Genomic DNA, 22,611 nt, shown 5'->3' with positions numbered 1-22,611 from the left:
CGCGGGTGCACCCCTTCCCCACGCGGTCCCCAGGCGGTCCCACCAGCCCCACGGAGAGACCAGCTGTGTCAAGACTCAGGGGAAAGTCCAGGAGACTGTTGGTGCCGGCTGTCCAGAGACCCCGCTTCGTCTTTCCGTCGTGGTGGAATCATGGACGACCTCCGGAGCCAGGGTCAGCAGCTGGCAGAGACTCCAGCAAACACGACATTTCTGCCATGCGCGCAAGTCCACAGCTCTAGGGTGCTCCGACTGTTTCTCAGCGAGCCCCAAGGCCCTTTCTTCCGTTTGCCCTCAGGAATTCCCCTCAAATCTTGTCCAACAGCCATCTCTTCCCTTTGGAATAAACTACAGCCAAGGCATTCTCCAAAAATTATAAGCAAAGAAAGAATCCATTTCAGCGGCTTGCGTTGTGTGTTAATGTGGCATTTCGTAGATGTGACTTCGTGGAGCTGGAGATGACATGGGTCACAACTGGTTGGAGGGAGTGGGTATGTTGAGGACTCATACAAGATCTATTTGAGGATTGTAGCCTATCAACCTGAACTTAAAAGTCTGGCACCCAGGTCACAGGGTCCCCAGCTGCTCTCCACTTGGATGGAAGTGGAGAGAGAAGACATATTGTTTGTAACAGGAGAAACTAAGACTCAAAGCATCGCATTTGCATATCCTTGGAGAAAAAGAAATAAGGGATAGCAACTTCTCTAATTTTTCCTGACTTGCTCACATGACAGCCTAAGATTTTTCAGGGTTTTGGGGGAAAGGAGTAGGCAATGCTAGAGAAAACAGCAAAGAAGTAGCAAGGGACAGCCCAAATGTCTGGATCAACCCTATTCAAATATAAAATAGATAGATGCTCGCTGGAAGCCAAAATCCATAAACAGAGTTCCCTATTCCCAGCCCCCAACGCCTGGATGGAAGTCAAGGGACCTATCTCTACCACTCCTGGAGAGCCTAACACCAATTTTTTAAAAAATATTTTATTTGTTTATTTGACAGAGAGATCACAAGTAGGCAGAGAGGCAGGCAGAGAGAGAGAGGGGGAAGCAGGCTCCGCGCCGAGCAGGGAGCCCAATGTGGGGCTCGAACCCTGGGATCATGACCTGAGCCGAAGGCAGAGACTTTAACCCACTGAGCCACCCAGGTGACCACCTAACACCAATTTTTAAGAGTGTGATGAATCTTGGCAACTGTGAAAGAGGTAGACATATTTTGAAGAGTGGTATCCGCACATTTCAGTGTAGAGAGGTTTGGGATTGACGGAGAGATGGGTGGAAGCAGGGGGTCCATCACTCCTAGGCAGAATAGGCCCGGGTCCAGGGAGGAGCCTACAATCCAGAGACTGGGAGGGGCTTTTTACCTGTCCGCTTGCCAGCTGAAGACAGGATCTGCAAAACCACAAGTTTGAGTTAAAAGAGGAGCTTGACTAGAAAATACTGCTTTCACATCCTTCTCTGGTGCTTTTTCTCAAACAGTGTAAGTCTAGGAGGGGAACTTTCTGGCCTGGAACTCTGGCAGCCTTTTGACAATTCAAAATGTCACTGTGACCCTGTAAGCACAGTAGATGAAACACAAAAGGGAATCTGACTCATCTGACTCATAAATTAGCTTTAAAGATCCAACAAAGAAAAAAAAAAAGAAATCTGTTCCAAGGAGTCTAGGCCAGGTAGGTATATTTTGTATCTTGTACTCAGTTGGACCAAATCCCCAGGCCTTAACTGTGCTATTACAGATCGTCAGAATTTCTCAGAATTTCTTACGCAACACTTAGACTGTTCTTACACTTAATCAATTCCCATGTTTTATGCGCTTCTCCACTTAACTGGCAACTCCTATGATAAGCTCTGGTTTTATTTATGATAGCCTTGCCCATAAGTCTGTTCCGTAATTACGTACTGTTTTGACAGCTTTTTGCTTATGATAAAGCAAAAGCTGGCATCACTGATAAATAGAAACAGAAATGGAAATATTTTTGTAGGGTGCCTTTGAATTGGACCTGTAGAAAAGACCTGAAAATGAGCAGGCAGTAAATGACCTTTCTGGAAGTTGCATTAAATAGCATGCTCTAAACAAGGCCAAGGTCATGATCTTTGTGTGAAGATAAGCCCTCTCTTTTCACCAAGGAAAGAAAAATTTGTGTATGGGATTCAGCACTATGTCTGGAATATGTCTGAGGACCGGAATATGTCTGAGGAGCTGGGGGTTGGGAGAAAGTAAGTTCACAAAATCTTATTTTCACTTCTCTCTGAACCAGTGATTCCCAAACTTGGAGAATGTTTAAAAAACAGATTTCTGACACCTTTTCCTGTCCTCTTCCCCCACTAGCATCTCCAGGGATGGACCCCAGAGGCCTGTATGTTTTCCAGTTTCCGCAGGTGACTGAGGGTAGCCAAGAGCCTCCGCCTCGGCTCTCTCATAATGTCCGGTGTTAATTCCTGCAGCCGCTAATCCCTTTTGTTTATTTTAGCAAATGTCGCCCTCTGGTGGGATAAATTATGACTCAGCCTCTTCATTTCTGTTTAAAACCCTTCAAAATTTCATTTATTTTTTTTAAATTTAATTTATTTATTTGACAGACAGAGATCACAAGTAGGCAGAGAGGCAGGCAGAGAGAGAGGGGGAAGCAAGCTCCCCGCTGAGCAGAGAGCTGGATGTGGGGCTCGATCCCAAGACCCTGAGATCATGACCTGAACCGAAGGCAGAGGCTTTAACCCACTGAGCCACCCAGGCACCCCAAAAATTTCATTTAAAAATGATTAAGAGGTTGGCTTGCAGATAGCTATTCAGTGAGAGGGTAGCTGCCTTTGAAGGACTTTTTTTTTATTTTAAAATCAATTTAATGATCATATGGCGTATTATTCGTTTCAGAGGTAGAATTCAGTGATTCATCAGTTGCGTGTAACATGCAGGGCTCATTACATTAAATGCCTTCTTAATGCCCATCACCCAGTTATCCCAGCCCCCCACTCACCTCCCCTCCAGCAACCCTCAGTTTATTTCCTACAGTTAAGGGTCCCTTATGGTTTGTCTCCCTCTCTGATTTCATCTTATTTTATTTTTCTTCCCTTCCCCTATGTTCATTCTTAAGTTCTGTATATGAGGAAAATCATATTTGTCTTCCTCATGAAGGAATCTTGAAAGGAAAAGAAGCTGGTAAAACCAAAAAGAGAGGTCATGGTTGACAGTTCCAGGACCGTCTCAAAGGAACAGTGTCTTTATCAGAATGAGGTGACTGACTTTTTTGTGATGTCGATGCTACTGCTGCTGCTTCCAAACGGATTTGACCTTCCAGCACGTCTAGGGTAGTTACGAGATCAGTCAAACAATGAGGCGAGAGTCTCTGGTAGCAAGTGAAATCTTTACCTCCTTCAGGTTCCACCACTGAAGGGAAATTCAAGAAAAGCTGCTGTCACTGTGAGCAGTGTGTTTAGGTAAACAAAACTTTGGCTCGTCCTGTTTCGGAATGACCAGATCTGGAAAGACAGTGACACTCTGAAGAACTCTTTACCACAGAATCCAACCTACTGTACACTTCCTTGTGTTGCAAAGGGGAAGTGTTCCTCATTATCACAGTGAAGGGTTATTGGCTATTGGCTATTATTTGGGAATGTGCGAGTACACGCTTCGTAGGGTCACCTCACGTTACCTGAGCAGTTCCAGAGGTGGGTGTTGTTTGCCCTGTTTTACACGTGACACGCTGAAATGTTAAAAGGTCCACAGTCTGGTGGGGGTAACACGTAGCTAGAAGGGGCACGACCTAGATTAGGACCCAGCTAAGTACATGACATCAGAGTTCATCTGGTCAACCCCAGATGCTATGACACGCTCCCCCATTAGCTGCTTGTTATTCTTGCTCCTCCCCCAGTGTGATGACAAGGTACCATTATGTGATGTGTAAACATAGTTAGGAGCCCAGCTTGGCGTTTCCCTCGAGTATCGATAACAACCAGAAATGCATACAAATGTGTGGTGATGAGGGGCATTGCCTCAAATAACGTGTAAGACTCCTAGCCTCATCGGGGGAGTGTGCAAAAGAATGCGAATAATAGAGCAGCCATCTGGGAGAGAAGAGTGAGCTTTCTCCTGGCAGTTCTGCCCTGTGAGATAATCCAGTCTAATCCTGACTGATTATTTGTTCACTTGCCTGTGAGCTGCCGTATTTCACACTCAGTTGTACCAAGTCTGTGTGCCACCATGGGGAAGCGTCCACGGTATCACCGTTTATCAGAAATGTATGTTCTCCAAGAGCCAACTCAGCACCAGTGTGAAAATGGCTGTCCTCTCAAAATGCCTCCACTTCCTCACTGGCCAGTCCCTCCTACTCCCCTGGGGTCTGGCTTATTTCCACAGAACTCTCTGGAAACTTCCTTCAGGCAGCTCATAAACATTCTTCCTCTTGTGAAATCCCAGTGGCCATGGTTCGTCTAGTTTTTCCTGAGCCTCCCTTCAGACGTGTTAATAGTTCTTCTTTCTGAACTTTTCCTCTCTGGGTGTTACCTTTTTCTGGCTCTTTCTCCTCCTTCCTGACTGTGTTTCTCACAGCTTAATATGTAGACCTTACTTTCTCTCCTTTCTCCCTAGAACTCATTCACAGACATAACCGGATTTCAGAGCAGAAGGCAAACTTAGTTTTAATCTAGTGAGCTTCCTTTTGCAGATGACTTCATCTCTGACTTTTCCACAGATGATGACTACTCATTCATTCATTCTTTTAGCAAATATTGCCGAGGGCTTCTGAAAACAAAGTGCCGTGAGGGAATATGACAGAGTTTGCAGGCTGGCAAAAGTGTTAGGACGTGCCCCGAAATAAGCACCATGCAAGGGCGACTGTGAAAAGTTTGAGAAAGCAGGAGTAAACTCAGAAACAGAATTATGGTGCTCAAGAGAGAGATGGATCCAGTGGAAGGAAAGGGATGGGATGGATGGAGCAGGAGCAGGGCAGAGGCGTGCAGTGGGGGCTTCATGGAAGAAGTGGTTTCTGCACTGGGTCCTTTCAGATTTGGCAGGGGAAGAGGAGGGCCAGAACAAAGACAGGAGGAAGGGGTGACCCTGTGTGGCTTCATGGAAACCCGAGCTGACTCCTCGGTGAGCCCGTGCTTGACGTCCACACTGGGGACCGGTGGGAGATGAGGTGGGGAAGGCAGCCAGATGGGCCAGTGGGGAGTACAAATTAAAAATTAAGTAAATAAATAAAAGTTAAAAATAAAAAGATAGAGCTGTTTTTCCTCCTTTGAATCTAAATGGGCTCCAGGACTGGTCTTGACCAGAAGTGACGTTCAGGGACTTACCAGGCCAGGTTTAAGAGGCCTGGCAGCTTCCATTTCCTTCCTCTTAGAATTCTCACTTTGTGGATACTCCTTCTTGGAACCTGGTGGCTGTGTTGGGAGAAGCCCAAGCCACCCACAGGCCACCTGGAGGACAAGGGAGTTGTCCTAATTAACAGCTCCAGCTGAGCCCCCAGTGGCCAGCCAGCCCCAGCAGTCAGCCATCTGGGAGAGCCTCCTTGGATGTTCCAGCCCAGTCAAGCCCCTACGTGTCATCATCGGACGCCACATGGAGCTGAAGAACTTCTCAGCTGAGCCTAGTGAACTCTCACACTTGCAAAAGATACTAAAATGGCTGATGTTTTTAGCTCTGACTCATGGCATGGTTTGGATATGCAGTATTACACAAGCAAAACAGCCACCCATCTGGCCACCTTCACTTGACCCTACTCCACCTAGAGTCAGAAAAAGAAACTCATTTCCTTTCTAGTGGCCGAGCCAGGAGGTAGGAGGCCCAGGAACTGCCTCCATCCAGTAGAAAGCCAACAGAAAAGAAAGAAGCTGACAAAAAATGCACAGATGGGAGTCAAGGTGCCCAGGACAAGCGTACGTTCTGATTTGATTTGGCTTGAGATTGGCCTGCCCAGCCCGTCATGCCTCCTCTATGGAACCAGAAGACCTTCCCCCATTTACCTCAGCTAGCTCAAGTTGGGTTCATCATTCAAAGCCAATAAACCCTGATTAAAATGCTGGCTTAGCATTTCTAGAAGGACTAATTCAACAATGGGTTTGACCACACGTGGCCCACAGCTGATCTTTAGTAAAGCAGAGTTTTCTTTCTCCTTTTCTCTTCCCCACCTATACCAGCACTCTGAAGATGACTCTGGTCAAAAGAGATTGAAAAAGGGACATGAAGTACATAAAATGTAAGGGTTTTCTTTTTACCCTCATCTACACTGTGGGCTGCTTGAAGATACTCTGCTTCACGTTTGTATTTCTTGTGCCCAAAATAGGATGAAGCATGGAAGGACTTTTAAAGTGTTTCCTGAAAGAGAAAGTGAATGAGAGGCCACATCTTCTAAGACCAGAGAGAAGGGTCTCAAGGGTTGTGTTAGGTTGAGGTAGAGAAGAGGAAAGTTGAGGGAAGTTACAATGGGATGATTTGGGTCCCTTTTGGCTTCCACACATTACCTCCCTCCACACATACACCCATGGTAGCCATAGGAGCAAGTCACAACACTGGCTGGATGATTGTTCTAGACAATGTTCTCTGTCTTCTCTATCTTCCTTTCTTTCATTTTTTTAAAGATTTTATTTATTGGACAGAGATCACAAGTAGGCAGAGAGGCAGGCTCCACACCGAGCAGGGAGCCTGATGTGGGGCTCAATCCCAGCATCCTGGGATCATGACCTGAGCCAAAGGCAGAGGCTTTAACCCCCTGAGCCACCCAGGCGCCCCTTCTCCATCTTTCATCCCCACATGCAGGTGTCCCTCTCGCTTCCCAGGAGCCCTGTTCCACACTCACCTCAGGCCCCTCCAGACTCAGTGCCCTTCTTGACTCTCCTCCCAGGGACTCAGGTCTTAGATCTTCTTCTTCTTCTTTTTTTTTTTTTTTTAATATTGTATTTATTTATTTGACAGACAGAGATCACAAGTAGTCAAAGAGGCAGGCAGAGAGAGAGGAGGATGCAGGCTCACTGCTGAGCAGAGAGCCCAATGTGGGGCTCGATCCCAGGACCCTGAGACCATGACCTGAGCAGAAGGCACAGGCTTTAACCCACTGAGCCACCCAGGTGCCCCAGGTCTTAGATCTTCTGTATAACTTCTGGGTCCATCTAGTGTTCTGAGTTGGGACTCCCCACCATCCCTTCTGCTCCTGGTCCCTTGGTTCACTGGGTAGTTCCTGGGGTGGGAAGTTAGTAAGCCTTCCTCAAAAGTGAGGTGTGTAGGTCTGTATGTTGGATGAGCTCCACCTTCTCAGATAACGAGGAATAGTTTTGACTAAATGGGTGTTCCTTAGGAGGTTGCATGGAATAGTGATCAAAGAGCATAAGCTTTAAAATCAAATTGTTATGAATTCAAATCCCAGCTGTGCTTGGCCATCTGTTACTTCTGCAAATGTAATCGAATTACTTAATCTCTCTGAGTCCTGGTTCTGATTGTTCTGGAACTTAGAGCTAAAAAACAGAAATAGCATTCCCTACCTTTCAGGACTATCCCAAGAATTAGAACTAAAATATGTCAAGTGCCTTGCCTCTTGGGTAATAACATGAGCTACTAATATGGGTAGGCACTCCCATATTAGTAGCTCATGTTATTCTCGGGGGGAGGGGGGTTATAAATCTGGGCTGTGGAATGTCACAGGGAGCTTGAACTCCACCACATGGTCACTCTCTTGTTTAGAACCCATCAATGATAAATTGGATTTCATCAAAATTAAAAATGCCTCCTCTTTGAAAGACACTATTAGGAAAATAAAAAGGCAAATATTCCCAATACTTAGATGTGAAAAAGGATCTAAAGAACTCATATAACTCGTTACTAAGAAAACAATTTTAAAAGTGGGCAAAAGATCTGAACACGTTACAAAAATAGATATAGTCATGGTCATATGAAAAGAGGGTCAACATCTTTGGACATCAGAAAAATGTAAATTAAAACCGCAATGAGCCCCATTAGAATGAGTGACAATGCCAAGTGCTGACCAGGATTTGAAATAACCAGACCTCTCATACATTGCTGGTGGGAGTGTAAAATGGTGTAATCACTTTGGAAAAATAGGCTGTTTCTTATAAAGTTAAAGATATATGCTTATCACATGATCTAGAAATTCCATTCCTAGAAGGAATGCAAACAAATGTCCATAAAAAGACTTCTACACTAATGTTCATAACAGCTTTATTCATCATAGCCCCAGACTGGAAACGACCCAAATTCTGTAAACATGCAGATGGAAAAACAAACTGCGGCATATTCATATAATGAAATCCTACTCAGCAACAAAACAGCATCGATCACTGATACAATAATATGGACGAATCTCAAAAACATTCGTTTAAGGGACAGGAGCCAGACACAAAAGAGTACAAACTGCGTGAATCCATTTATAAGAAAATCTAAAACAGACAAAACCATTCTGTAATAACAGAACATGGGTCAGTGGCTGCCTGAGTTGGTGATTGAAGGCGAAGGCGGGGGCGGGGGGGGGGCACTGATTACAAAGAGGCAAGAGAGAAGCATTTTGGATCAGTGAGAATTTTCTGTGTCTTGAGAGTATGGGGGAGGTCACACAAATGTACCTATTTGGGTTTTGGTTTTTGGTGTTTTTAAAAGACATTTTAAAAAAGTATATTTTATTTATTTACTTGACAAACAGGGGGAACAGCAGGCAGAGGGAGAAGTAGAAGCAGGCCCCACGCTGAGCAGGGAGCCAGCCGTGGGGCTCAATCCCAGGACCCTGGGATCATGATGGAGCCGAAGGCGGACACTTAACCAACTGAGCCACCCAGGTGCCCCCAAATGTATCTATTTGTAAAAACAAACATACAAAACCCAGGGAAATGGACACTTAATATGGGTACCTTTTACTGTATATAAAGTTGAATTTTTTATAGTTTAATTTTAAAAAAGCAACTGCAGAAGAGAAAACCCGATTGTCAGCTGATTGCTCAATGATCGTATAAAAATTACTAAATGCTTTAAAAATTTAACTGCACTGAGATACCATTGTATACTCACATATGAAAAGTCTGACAATATTAAGAATTGGTGAGGGTGTAGGCCAATGCGGGAGTGCAAAGGAGAGCATCCACTTTGAAAGTTATTCCCTATTATCTAGAAAATTGGAAATGTGCCTACCCTACTGCCCAGCAATTGTGCCTCCATCTACATACCCCAAAGGAACTTCTTGGCACACCCACAAGAATATTCGGATTGGCTTCCTTTGCAACAGTGCAAACTGTAGCTAAATTTAAATTAAATTTAACTAAAGACTGTGTAGAAAATAATGAAAATAAGTACAATGTAACTATAAGCTCAGGTTGAAATGATTTTCTTGTTTTTGGTTAGGAGGGAAAAAGGAAAAGATTTCCCCAAGAGAACATTGAGGAAATAAAGAAAACCAGGGACGCCTGGGTGGCTCAGTTGGTTGGACGACTGCCTTCGGCTCAGGTCATGATCCCGGAGTCCCGGGATCGAGTCCCGCATCAGGCTCCCAGCTCCATGGGGAGTCTGCTTCTCCCTCTGACCTTCTCCTTGCTCATGCTCTCTCTCACTGTCTCTCTCTCAAATAAATAAATAAAATCTTTAAAAAAAAAAAATAAAAAAAAATAAAAAATAAAAAAAATAAAGAAAACCAGAAATTGTGACTGGTTGCTGTTCTCCCTCCAGGTAAATTACGCTCTCATGGGACAGTGCCTTATTTTTCTCCATTACAGTTCACCCTTGAACAACATGGGTTTGAACTGCGTGGGTCTTCTTTTTTTTTTTTTTTTTTTTAACAGATACCATACAGCACTGTAAATGTATTTCCTCTTTACGAATTTTTAAAAAAGATTTTATTTATTTATTTGACAAACAGAACACAAGTAGGCAGAGAGCCAGGCAGAGGGAGAGGGAGAAACAGGCTCTCCGCTGAGCAGAGAGCCCAACGTGGGGCTCGATCCCAGGATCCTGGGATCATGACCTGAGCTGAAGGCAGTCGCTTAACCAACTGAGCCACCCAGGCGCCCCTGAATTTTTTTTTTTTTTTTTAAGAGAGAAAGAAATAGGGAGAGGGCGAGAGTGTGCAGGAGCAGGGCGAGGCGCAGAGGGAGAAGAGAATCTCAAGCAGGATCCACGCCTGCCAGAGCCTCACCTGAGGCGTATCTCACAACCCAGAGATCATGACCTGAGGTGAAATCAAGAATCAGGAGCTTAACCTGCTGAGCTACCCAGGCACCACCCCTTGGTGGTGGTGGGGGTCATAATAGAGTAGGGAATTTTCCACCGCTGGGTGGTGGGTGCCCCAACGCCTCCCTCACTCCCTTCCTTGTTCGAGGGTCACCTGTAATGAAGAGGGTGCCTGGGTTACAGTAAGAGTTCAGTACTTAGAAGTACTTTTAACTTGCCCAAAGTTGGGCATTCTGTCCTTGCTCATAGCTCTGTTTCAGCATTTATTGAAGCACTGCCCTCACATAAGTTTTCCACATCACAGCAGCCCTTTAAAAACAATTATTTGTTTACCACTCAGAATGTGCTGGGCAACTGACATCATTTCATTTAATGTTCACAACAACTTTTTTGGATATTCCTAATCCCCAATGAGGTTCATACAACAAATTCGTCACAAAGTCAGGAACTGGTTGCACATCCTCTACATTCAAAGACAGACTTTTTTTTTTTTTTTTTTAAGATTTTTATTTATTTGACAGAGAGAGACCACAATTAGGCAGAGAGGCAAGCAGAGAAAGAAAGAGAAGGAAGCAGGCTCCCCGCCCAGCAGAGAGTTCGATGCGGGACTCGACCCCAAGACTCTGAGATCATGACCTGAACTGAAGGCAGAGGCTTAATCCACTGAGCCACCTAGGCAGCCCCAAAGATAGGCTCTTCTTTTTTTTTTTTTTAAGATTATTTTATTTATTTATTTGTCAGAGAGAGAGAGAGAGGAGAGCAAGCACAGGCAGACAGAATGGCAGGCAGAGGCAGAGGGAGAAGCAGGCTCCCTGATGAGCAAGGAGCCCGATGTGGGACTCGATCCTAGGACGCTGGGATCATAACCTGAGCCGAAGGCAGCTGCTTAACCAACTGAGCCACCCAGGCGTCCCAAGACAGGCTCTTCTTAACCGAACAGGTTACTTTAAAAAAAAAGGACAAGGTTAGATTATCACCTTTATGTGCTCAGCTCCTAGCCTACCTCCTGGCACAGAACATCACAAACAAGTGACTCAGTTGGGTCTATTTGTAAACTTTCCTGTAAACTGCAGAGAAACGGGCTAATTACAAGCCTGCAATCAAACAAGGAGAAAGAAATGCAGACTGGCAGTCTTTGTTTGACTCCCATCTCTATGGTTGGCATGTGACCACTCTACACTCTGGAGGACTCAACGAGCACAGCCGCTCCTTAGACTACGTTCGGCACGTGACCGGATGTTTCACTTGCTATTGGTTACTGCTGGCAAGGCCCGCCCAACCGCCTGTCAGCTCCTTTAAGTAGAAGCTAGAAGCGGCGATTCGTTCTTTCGGGGACTGTGACGCTGGAAGGTTGAGGTGTGTTTGTGATGGGCTCTAGCGGGTTGGTGCGGGAGCCGGGTGGGTCGCTGGGGGTCCTGCAGTGATGACATTCCCAAAAAAAGCACGTGTTAGACTGCTGATGCGGGTGATGCGAACAACAATCTGAGCCGGGCCTCCGGGATTGCGGCGGGCGGGGACCGGGCTTGCGGACGCAGCCCCACTAACCCACCCCTCTCGTTCTTGCAGGTTCTGGCCGGGCCGAGGCGTCGGATCTCCCTGTCCTCCCCTTCGACCTCTCCCCACAGCTCCTCAATAAAATATGATGCCAGCGCGGGCGTTGGGTGTTCTTGTCGCGACGCGCTGCCTTTGAGCCCCCGCTGCGCCTGCGCGTGGCGCCGGGGGTCAGGCTGCAGCGCCAGAGTACTGCGCTTGCGCATAACTGGGGCCGCCTGGTTTCCCCGCCTGCGGCCCTTTTAACCGCGAGCTACAGAGCGGCACTCGGCTGCAGGGAGCTGGGAGGTTTTCCGCGGGGCGTTGCGACGTCTCCAGCCTCAGTCTCGTAGCCGAGGATGAAACGCCCTGGAGAGACGTCGGGGATCCTGTACAATTTGCTACTCAGTGCCCCGCATGTTCCTGACCGTGATCCTGGAGACCCGATTAACCGTGGCGTGGATGGCCTCTGAAAGGCGGGGGTTGCTAAATAAGCAGTATAAGAGCCCCGGTATACTTCACAGGAACTGGTTTCAGTCTTGATGCGGCATGAATTTGGAAACTAGCCTGGCTAAGGTGTAGCAGCAACACACTTAGGAAAACTATCATTTAGGGCCAACTGCGTATTTGTATACTGTGCTGAGCATGGGATAAAGGCTTTGGGCAAATTAGCCCAGTTAGCCTAAACAAGGTCGTTGTAAAGATATATTTCATGCATTACTGGGCACATCAAGCACCAAAGTAAATGCAATGCACACTCCTTCCCAATACAGATTGATGGTGATGTGCCATCTCTCACCCGGGTTTAGGTGAAAGGTCTATTCTGAGCACAAGGCAGCACTGTTGAAGGGCAAGGATGCACGAGGGCAGTGTTTAAACTACTTTGGCGTATCCTAAGTGCAGGGTGCTTTAACAGGATTAACTAGGCAATTGAGGGTGTTAAGATGAGCGCAGAAACAGACTGTCTCTTGGGTTCCTAAAATCCACGACGTCAGGGTGTGGTGAGGACCACCTTGCAATATTAGCCCATCTGGTGGTCACCCAGGAAATGGAAGCTACTTGGGCAGCTGAGTGCCCAAGTGACTTGTACACGCTGTTTATTCTCCCTATTATCCAAAATGGATTGAGTAGAAAAAACTTGGATGCTTATCTAGTGTTTGACATTGAGATATTTATTTTGTGAAACAATGCAAGCGATTGTAAATCCCCACATACTATTTAAGTGCAATAGGGTAGTCGTGTAATCTCTTTACACAGTAGTGCATCTAGTCCTCTGCCTTTAGTTATTGCACAAGAATTATAGACCAGTGAACAAGACATGCGGACTGACAGGCAAATCGGCCTACACACTGAGAAATTAGAACAGTACACCAACTGGAATGATCAAATAATTTAAGTCAAATGTTTTAATGGTGCAATTAAAGTAATCAAGGATTCAAATATATTATTTCAATATATTAATTTCTTTAAAGTCATGTTCAGGCAAGGTGCTGTTTAAAAAACCACTATTAGCTTTGTCCACAGATGAAAGTTATCAAAAGTTACCCACGGTAGTTTTGATGTTGAATGCAGCTTTTTAAACAATAAAAAATTGTGTTTTAAGAGTACTTCTCAAAGCAAATTATACAACTAGGGAGCCCCCAAACTTGTAAACTAAAGATTCTGACACAAATGCACCAAATAAGGTTGGCAACATTAAAGAAAGGTCACATGGGTTTTTAGATAATGTAGTGTTTAATGTTGAGCAAACTTGGTCTTGACTCTCAAAGGTGACAGTTTTGGCTGTCAGAAGAGGAAACTGCCCACAACCTCAAAATACCCTAAACCAGTCAGATTAACAAAGCATGTAGATGCCTATATAAAGCACAGAGCACATAGGAGGTGCCTGATAGAAAGATGTGGATCTGGCTCTACCTCGACCCCAATCCACTCATTATGTGCAGTATTTGACATTTTCACATATGCTCATGTCTCAGGAAAACATTTGAGATTAGTTAAAACCAGGTGATTGTATCTCATTGGTAGAAGGCTTGGGATGGTTTGATCTCATGGCTTTGCCTAATGTTCACATAAATCCCACTGTCCCCACCCCTGTCGATCGTATGTTAGTGTGTATGTGTTCTATGGCTACTTGCTTCCAAAATGCACAATATGAAAAAAAGTTAAGTTGCTATGCGTATCTCTTTATCATCAACGAAATGGTTCACAAAATTCCACTCCCCACGCTCCACATGTTCCTGAATTGACATTCTCTGGGAGCGTGGAGGGCTACATCACCCACAAGATGCAGAAGTGAGAAAACGTTCCATTGTGCACTGGCTGCCTGAGGAAAAGCTTTGGAGTTGAGGCAAAGGGAAAGCCTTCCAGTTGTACAGCTTTGCTTTTACTGTGCTCTGGCTGCCACAAAAACTGGTAGACTCAAAAAAGCCATGGATTGAGTCATCTGTAGCCTCTGGGTCCACTGTGGTGATTGTCCCACAGTCCCCTTGGCTGAGTCTAAGCTTTGCAGCCGGCAACCCGGACACCAGTTCCCAGATGCGTGGAATGATACCTCGCAGTGGAATGGGCACCAGCAGGCAGAGGGCAGAAGCTGTGGCACGAGGAGAGGCCAGTGCTACAGCACGGATGGCAGCCGAGAACCCCACACCTTGAGCTAGGTCTCCTAATACTGGGAAGGTCAGATCTTCACCCATCACAGCTGATCAGCAGCCTCCACAAGTGGGTCCTTGAGGAGGCAGGAAGCGGAGCGAGGGTCCATGGCCGAGTGCATTATAGGGATATAGACATCATCCATGTTTGGCATGACAAAAACTTTCTGTAGAAAGAAATAGCCACGTGGAAGAATGCTTGCTTTTCTCAGGGTGTCACCCTATTCTGTTCTGATCATTTTAGGATTTGGAGAAGTTTTAGAAGTACACATGAAACAACTGTTCGTGCACATTCTAAACTAGTTTCTCTGCCACATTTAAAGAGTCGAATCACATCAGCACGTGAACTCAAGAACTCAGTTCTGGGGCAGAAGCAGCCTTTGATTTCATGTACATACGATAAAATTACTCATGAATTCATAAATAATCAACACCATTACTTTAAGAGAATCGGCTTCAGGGACTTTTAGTATTTCCAAATTGCTATGTCCAGAACACAAATCCCAAGTGAATTTGTTCATTTAAATCTTAGCAACAAAATGTAAGATCATTTTTTTCACCCAGAACCAGACAAAGCTATAAATGAAAGAAATCCTACTTTATAATGAACATAAGAAAAACAAGCAGTGATTGATAGTAATGGTGTTTTGCCTACCCTGTTTATAAACTAATTTTATGCAAGTGAATTTTGGCAATACGTTCCGTCTCCAGTAACACCCCTCCTACAAAAGCATACACAAAGCAAAAAAAAGATGGCTATGGGAGGTTGTAGCAATTACCCATCAACTTCCCACCTTGCCTCAAAAATACCAGATGCCAGGGTGCCTGGGTGGCTCAGTCAATTGAGGGTCTGACTCTTGATTTCAACTGAGGTCATGATCTCACAGTCATGAGATAGAGCCTCGAGCTGGGCTTTGCAATGGGCTTTGCACTCTGGAGGGAGTCTGGTTGAGATTCTCTCCCTCTCCCTTTGCACCTCCTCACACTCTCTCTCTAAAATAAATAAATATTCAAAACAAAACAAAACACAACACCCAGGTGCCAACCTCCACCCCTTGTCCTTTCTTTGTGCTCCTTGTACCCCAATATCCCTGAAAGAGATGACCCACTCTAATGCCTATTGTAGGATCTAGGGAAAAGGAAAAAAACTAAAGGTTGTCTTTCCCCTCACTAGGTTCAAAGTACTTTTCCACTTGGTGATATTGCTAAGCTTTCCAGAAACTGGTTTTTGGTTAACATTCGTCCATATCTTTTAAATATGAATATAAGTTTTTAAAGGCAAGAGCTCAAGATATACCCCTGCAAAATTAGGGGTCTCCTTCAAAAGGTGAAACTCATTTACAAAGTAAATTGTTTGCCAATTCATGACACCTTAAAAGACAACCGTGCCTCGAATTCCTGATAGTTGATCCCAGGGCCTCGGCTACACCACTATTTGCTTGAGCGGCAGAAAGCGGAAACCAGGCTTGGAGAATGAGCTCTGGCTTAGCGAACCCACCTTTGGGGCTTCCTCTGAACAACTTAACGGGGTTCTATGGCTAGGGCTCGGGGTTTCTGAGACTGTACCTGAAGTGGTATGCCAGTTTGATCATGACGGGTACTTGCCTGGGATGAGGGCCCATAGCTTTCATTAGATTCTCAAAAGCAGATCCTGACCCGGATGGACCTCAGAACCTCTGTTCTGCCCTGAGCTTTGAGACTCTGGTGACACGCACACCAGGTGACACCACACGTTTACCTGAAACTCTTGTTCCAGTTTCTTCTCTATCCAGTCTGTCACATGAACTAAAGTCACTTCTCTCTCTCCAAGTTTCGGCCGAGCTTTCAGCTCTACATATGGTGGCTTCCGGAAACCGTACCTTTTGAAGAAGACAAGTAGTAAACAACTACATTTAGATTCAAAGAGAGGAAGTAGACAAGTACCGACCCCAAACACTGTTCATTTACCCAGGGCTATCTGCCTATCTAAATGTTCTCTTGCTGTGAAAATCCCCTCTGAAATGATTCAAGGCAGCAAACAGGAATCGTGAGCTCCCACATCCCTTGACCATGTGTGAGGCTGTGATGATTCGAGAACAGTTCTGACAAGCTGGGAAATTTAGGAAGCGCTACTGGAAAAGTCTGACCTGGGCACTATTTTCTGTTTTTTTTTTTTGTTGTTGTTGTTGTTTTTCCTGAAACAGCAAAGATCTTTGTTTCTATTTTAATAAAGGTAGTATATATACATTGCAAACCCCAAAATATACATGTGTACAAAGGAGAATGTGAAAGATACTGCCTCTCTCTGAATCTCACCCCCAAGACAGGACCAGGGTCAACTTCCCCCACACTCCTAACATGCATATGTAAACAGAGAACATTCTGTAACCTGCTTTTTCATCCCATCCCCCACAGCATGCTTATTAAGGCTTCCCAGTAGAGCAGACTGGCATTCAGAACTGTTGGCAAAGGATCCAGACACGAGACTGTGTGCTATCAAACTACCTAAAAACTTCCATTTGTCATGGATCAATGTTCTAAAAATTGTTCTAAAAAATAAAAATGTCAAATTGCTACAAGCATTTCTAAACACTCCCAAGATCTATACTTAACTTTATGGATCCATAATAAAGGCACTGGGTAGTAGGACCCCAGAAGCCTTTAATTTTGTCTTCCACTAAGCAGTGGCACCTGTAACTAAATACATCTTAAAGCACGAAAGTGAAGAAATGTGTCAACTCTTACTATTAAAAAAATATTTTTTGTTAGGTTTGGAAGACTGTACAGTAAGATATTAATAATGGTTATTTGTGGGTGGTAAGATGAGAGGCTTTTTTTCCCCTCCACTTTTTTCATTTGTTCCCAATCATTTTTTTTTTCCAATGAAAATACTACCCTCGAAAAATAAAATCTAAAAAGGCATTTTAAAGTTTTTACTGGGAAGCACTGGTATCATCTTCAAATGGTTAGTCGACTGAAAAACTGTCTTCTGATCATTCTCATAAACCCTTCTGAATGCCAGGGATATGTACCAGCATGACAGTTTCAACTCTAGGATAGAACAGAGCTATCTTTTTTATGCCAACATAGTTTCTGGTACAACGAAGTCTCCTGCAATCACTGTATACATTTATTATATACATTTTAAAGGATCTCGAATGTCAATTTTAAACTGCAGTTCACAGATAGGGATTTTCTTCTGCTGGACCCATGAATAATAGGTTATTTCAGTGGTTCTCAATCCTGGCTTAGTGCCGCATGCCCTGGATCCTGGGGGCTGGGTAAATCTTTGTTTTTAACAAGTCTGCAGTTGACTGTGATGTACAGATAGGGTTGAGAACCACTGGTTCATTCGATGACAACTCCTTGGTTAGACCGCCTGCCACAATTACCAAGTGCAGAGGCTCTGCCTCCTTAACACGGAGGTCTAACGCAGGGAGTCTTCCCTAAGCATCTCGGGCTCTACTGAATGCATAAGCGGTTAACAGTGGTACCCATCTCTGCGGGATGCTGTGAGGACTGACGGCGAAGCAGCGACACCCCAGGCCAGGCAGAGAATAAGAGCTCTACAGATGGCGGCTGTTCTAACTGGTGGAAAGAGCTGGCTTCCAAGGGGAGGAAGACCAAGAAGAGAAACATGTGAAGGGAAGCTTTCAATGGGAATCAACCATTCACAGAAGAAAGCAGAACTGGATTTGCAATGGACATTAAGGTTCCATGATGAACATTTGAGAGTGCTTCTGCCCAGGAGTGGGTGCTTTCCATCATTTTGGGGTGAGGGGAGGCAGGCGGGATATGTAGGGTCATGTGACCGGCAGTACGCACCATATTCGGTCAGTCGGAGGAGGTGGAATGTTGACTGCCAGGGTTCCTCTGCATTCCTGCACTTCCACGGTTAGCAGCAGCGGTGTGTTGGAGACTTCTTCAATCTTCTTCTTAATGAACTCTGTCTCTGTTGCTTTTTGGAAGTATTTTGACTTGGTAATTTTATCGACAAACCTCATGATCTTACTTGTTCGATGACCTCCAACATACCTTTAAATGAGGGACACAGACAGGTGTTAGAATAAACTTTGCCCTCTCTCCCCCCGCAACCCTGTGGCTCTGCATTCACCTCACTTCAGACAGGAGTTTCTCAACCGAAGCGTCACCCACATTTTGGACTGGCTAAGTCTTTGTTCTCGGGGCTGTTCCGGGCACTGTAAGTGGCTTAGCCACATCCCTGGCCTCAACCTTCTAAACCTCAACAGCATGCTTCCCTAGTCATGATAGTAAGAAATGTCTCCAGACATCGCTTGAGGTCCACTGGGGGCAAAATAACCTCCAGCTGAGGAACTACTACATTAGAGAAGCCGCAGAGAGTGGACAGAGTCCACGTCATGACCAACGGAGAGACAGAGTTCTCCCAGCGCAGAGAAGGCATCTCACCTGTACTCCTACTACCTCCTCTTCCTTCTCCTCCTACTACCTCCTCCTCTTACTACTACACCTACTATGACTGATTATAAATCCCGCGTCCTGTTAGAGAAACCGCCCCATCTCTACACATCAAATAAGAAATTATGCTGCAACGATAGGGACATAAAATCCGGCAGTTAACTGACTGCCTTTTATTTATTTATTTAATTATTATTATTTTTTAAATATTTTATTTATTTACTTATTTATTTGACAGACAGAGATCCCAAGTAGGCAGAGAGGCAGACAGAGAGAGGGGGGGAGTAGGCTTCCTGCCGAGCAGAGAGCCTGATGCGGGGCTCAATCCCAGGACCCTGTGATCATGACCTGAGCCGAAGGCAGAGGCTTAACCCACTGAGCCACCCAGGCACCCCTTGACTGCCTTTTAGGTGATGTTATTATCAACTCTAAGTGGCAACTACTTTTCAAAGGGCTTAGAACTCCTTTCTAAAGAAAACTACCCATCAAGCTGGCACGCCAGCAGGCCAAGAAAGCAAGCTTTTCTATCAGGTCCTAGCTACATACGACTTCCTTCAGAAGAGAGGATATTTGCTTTTAACAATCCTCCAGAGTTTCAGAGTGTCAGGCACAGTATGTGCGTATAGGGAAAAGCAGTCATTCTTAGGAAGGTGAAGAGGGTAGGTTTTAAATAACATATACAAACTTTAGTATCAACTCCTCAAATGTCCACACTCTCTCCATCTTCTGTCGGATTTCAAAAGTGAACAGGCTGCTCTTTTCTTACTAAGTGCTTCTCAATCTCTGGTGTCTTTATAATCTTCGTTTCTTCAACTCACTTTAAATAACAAAAAGCTCCTTATGGAGAAGCTGTGTAAGCGCTCCAATTATTCCATAATCCAAGTAACAGGCAATGAAGTTCATGATCCAAAAGATCAGCTAAGTGACCCACATCTTCGAACTACACCAAAGAAACCCCCCCAGTGTTCCGGTCTTGCAGGAAGACGCCGGCAGCGCCAACAGAAACGCGACCAGACCAAGGGGGCGCAGTGCCCTCTGCCGACACCAGGGGGAGGTGTTGCGTAAGCTGTGCCCGTGGCCGCGAGCAGGCCTCTCAATTCTGTACTCATAATTTTCTTACATGCAAGGGATGAATTACTCAATTCTAATGATACAGTATATGCTAATATATTAATTATAATACAATATGTGCTAATAATACAATATATGCTAATTATTGTAATTAGCTAATAATACAATTTTTGCTAACTTGAATTTAAGTAAAATCTTCAGAAAATACTAGTTTTCTTCAATGGCCTGAGAAAGCCATTGGTTCTGATGGGGAACCTTTTCAGCTCAGGAAAGCTATTTGGGTGTTTTTGCTGTAGGGCCCGGGGTTGGAAGCCACTTTGGGTTCTTAATGCAAAAACCGTTCGCTCAACGTGAAGGAGTAGGAAAGATTACTGCGAAGAGGGGGAAAAGCTCACTCCTGACTTGGCACCTTGACCCGTGGAGACCCTGGAAACTGGATCCACTCACCCTTCGGCCCCTGGGAGAAGGGGTTTGTCTCCTGAGCTGGGCTCTGGAGCGTCGTCTTCCTCTGAGGAGCCAGCACTGGAGGACTCCTCCTCGCTGTCCGCCAGACAGTACGCCCTGGGCCTGCAACTGATGAGGGCAGAGTCACCACCGTAGCCTGCCCGTGGGGCTCTGCTTCGACAGAGAACACACATGCCCCACCGCAAACGTGGCCTCACTCTCCCCACCCCACCCAGAAAAGACGAGGCCCAATCCAAGAGCCCTGGGATTGGTCAGGCTACCCGGGAGACTCTTCAGCACCAAGTCCCCGAGAGCAGCACGGAGGACTTGGGCCTCAGGAGTTCCATCTTGCGCATGCGTCAGGACAGGTGGGGGGGTGTGACACAGAATGCAGTGACCTCATCAGCCGCGCGCAGGAGCCAAGTGGGAGAGAGAATGGAAAGAACGATGGTTGCAGTGGGGAGGTGACAGCTTATGTTGGTGACATGACCTCCTCTCACCCATGACAGGGATGTTCAGGCAAGTCCCTTGACTCTGGCTCAGCTCCATAACTATGATGCTTCCTTCATCGCCTCCAGATTCGTTTTGACTCAAGACTCCTTTCTAGTGAAACTACGTAGCCTACCCCATACCTGCCTTAGCTCCTAAAGCCCATAGAAAAAGTGACAAATCTCAACAATCACAAGAGACAAATCTCAAGGGACTCTGGGAAGCAACTAATGGGAGAACCCAGGAAGTTTCCTGGAGAAATACAAATTAAAAAACCATTTTAAAAATAAAGTAATACGAAGCCTCATCAAGGAGCAAAGTCCTTCATTAATCCTTCCAGGTTGGATACTCAGCGTCCAGAGGCAGGGGAGTTACTAGACCCCCAGCAGGGGCAAGTGCCCCTCTATGGCACAGGGCGGGGTTCCTGGCTGAGCTTCGGCCCCATGAAAGGCAGTTCCCTCCCTGGATGGCGGCTTTGCTTCAGAGAAGCAGAGAGGCCGGGTCCATCTCTGAGGCTCAGACACTTAACTGGGATGAAGCGAACAAGGGACAGATCAGTCTTTGAACACTACTAAGCAACCAAATGGTCACAAAGCAGAGGCAAGGCCTCTTATTTTTGATCAGAACAAAATTACCAGGATAGGAGAAGGCAGTGGGGCTTAGATCCTATCCCTACAGGTGCAATCCCTTTTGGGGTCTTCCTCTGATGCTCGTGGCGGGGGGGCGGGGGGAGGCAGCCATCTCTTGGCCAATGGGGGCCAAGGGCACCCAAGGGCAGAGTACACACATGAGTGCAGACCTGAAGGGCCAGCAGAGGCCCCAGCCCTGGAAGGGTGGGGCTGAAATCCCCACCCCTGAACAGGAGCCGGGCTGTAAGAAGACCTCTCAAGTGTCCTCCCTGGCAGGACACCCGGCTCCTCCCCAAGCCCAGCTCGGAAACACGAGAGCCAGCTGTTTCAGCCAACAGGCTTGAGCGTACAGTTAAAGGGAAGCTCCCCCTGCAGATACGAAAGCCTCCTGTCCCTGGCCAAGCGGACAGGACCGGACTGTCTCCGCCTCCTTCCATCAGCATCTGGGCTAGTCCGGGAACGCTTATGGGCACCCGTTGCTCGCAAAGCCATGGCAGAGCTTCCCATGGTCAGGCGGCCCTCACAGAGATCTTCTTTTATATAAAATGTGTACAGCAAAATAGTATTCCCAAGAAAGCCCAAGCTGGGGGTTGGCCTGAGGAAAGTCAGGGAGGCAAATCCCCGAAGGTCACACGGGCACCTGAGACGTCTGTTTTGCTCGGCCAGCAGCACAGCGCCCGGGCTCCCTGGCTCACAGACCCAGCGCTAGCAGGCGAGGCGTCTGTGTCCTCACGGCTCAGGAAGCTGGTTCCTCAGCCGCGCAGCACAGAAAGCTGCCTTGCGATCTGGGGCTGCGGTGAGACCCTCTGAGCCCCCAGCCCCTCCTGTCCCCACTGGTACTTGTCATCTGGCAGCCCCCAGGCCTGAAGCAGAAGATGCCAAAGGCTGAGCACTGCAAAGAGCTCTCAGGTTCCCAAATTAACCCTCCGCAGGCCAGAGAACAGGAAACATTCTGTGGCTTGAAGTTAGTCACTGAGACAACACCCTATCAGTTAAAGTAGACCGGATGACATCAAATTGTGATTTTGAACAAACGGTACCTCTACATGGCACCAGATACTTAAATCCTTAAACGGTACCTCTGCATGGCACTAGCTAATTAAATGTGTCACTGTGTTTGACAGATAGTTTTGTAACTGAATGTGCATTTAATGATCTCATGATGGCAACATGAGCTTCAGAGAAAGATACACTGCACGTTCCTGTATAAGAACGCTAGAACGTAATAAGCC

General features: G+C 46.0%; 1 protein-coding gene and 1 long non-coding RNA gene across 4 annotated transcripts in view; one reads left to right on the top strand and one right to left on the bottom strand.

The window, feature by feature from the left end:
• The first annotated feature begins 11,442 nt into the window (after positions 1-11,442).
• On the top strand, positions 11,443-11,967 carry LOC111158125. Its single transcript, XR_002641338.1, has 2 exons — positions 11,443-11,508; positions 11,719-11,967. It is a non-coding gene; the product is annotated as an uncharacterized LOC111158125 (long non-coding RNA).
• Positions 11,968-12,838: 871 nt separating this feature from the next.
• Positions 12,839-22,611, bottom strand: part of LOC111158124 (testis expressed 2) — a 58,385-nt gene continuing 48,612 nt past the window's right edge. Inside the window, exons 8-11 of one of the 3 annotated variants that reach the window (XM_022519992.1) lie at positions 20,265-20,384; positions 18,135-18,344; positions 16,069-16,189; positions 12,839-14,497 (exon numbers count right to left, since the gene is read on the bottom strand). In XM_022519992.1, coding sequence (XP_022375700.1) covers positions 14,375-14,497; positions 16,069-16,189; positions 18,135-18,344; positions 20,265-20,384 — 574 coding nt within the window. In that variant the 3' untranslated portion in view covers positions 12,839-14,374. Of the gene's footprint in view, positions 14,498-16,068; positions 16,190-18,134; positions 18,345-20,264; positions 20,391-22,611 lie in introns of all 3 variants that reach the window. The other 2 variants (XM_022519991.1, XR_002641337.1) reach the window with 2 other exon arrangements.

Source organism: Enhydra lutris, unplaced genomic scaffold (assembly GCF_002288905.1).
Source record: "Enhydra lutris kenyoni isolate GAN:26980312 unplaced genomic scaffold, ASM228890v2 scaffoldscaffold57, whole genome shotgun sequence".
Classification (NCBI taxonomy): Eukaryota; Metazoa; Chordata; class Mammalia; order Carnivora; family Mustelidae; genus Enhydra; species Enhydra lutris.
Note: the sequence above shows the minus strand (reverse complement) of the source record. Positions and strands in the feature narration are given on the sequence as shown.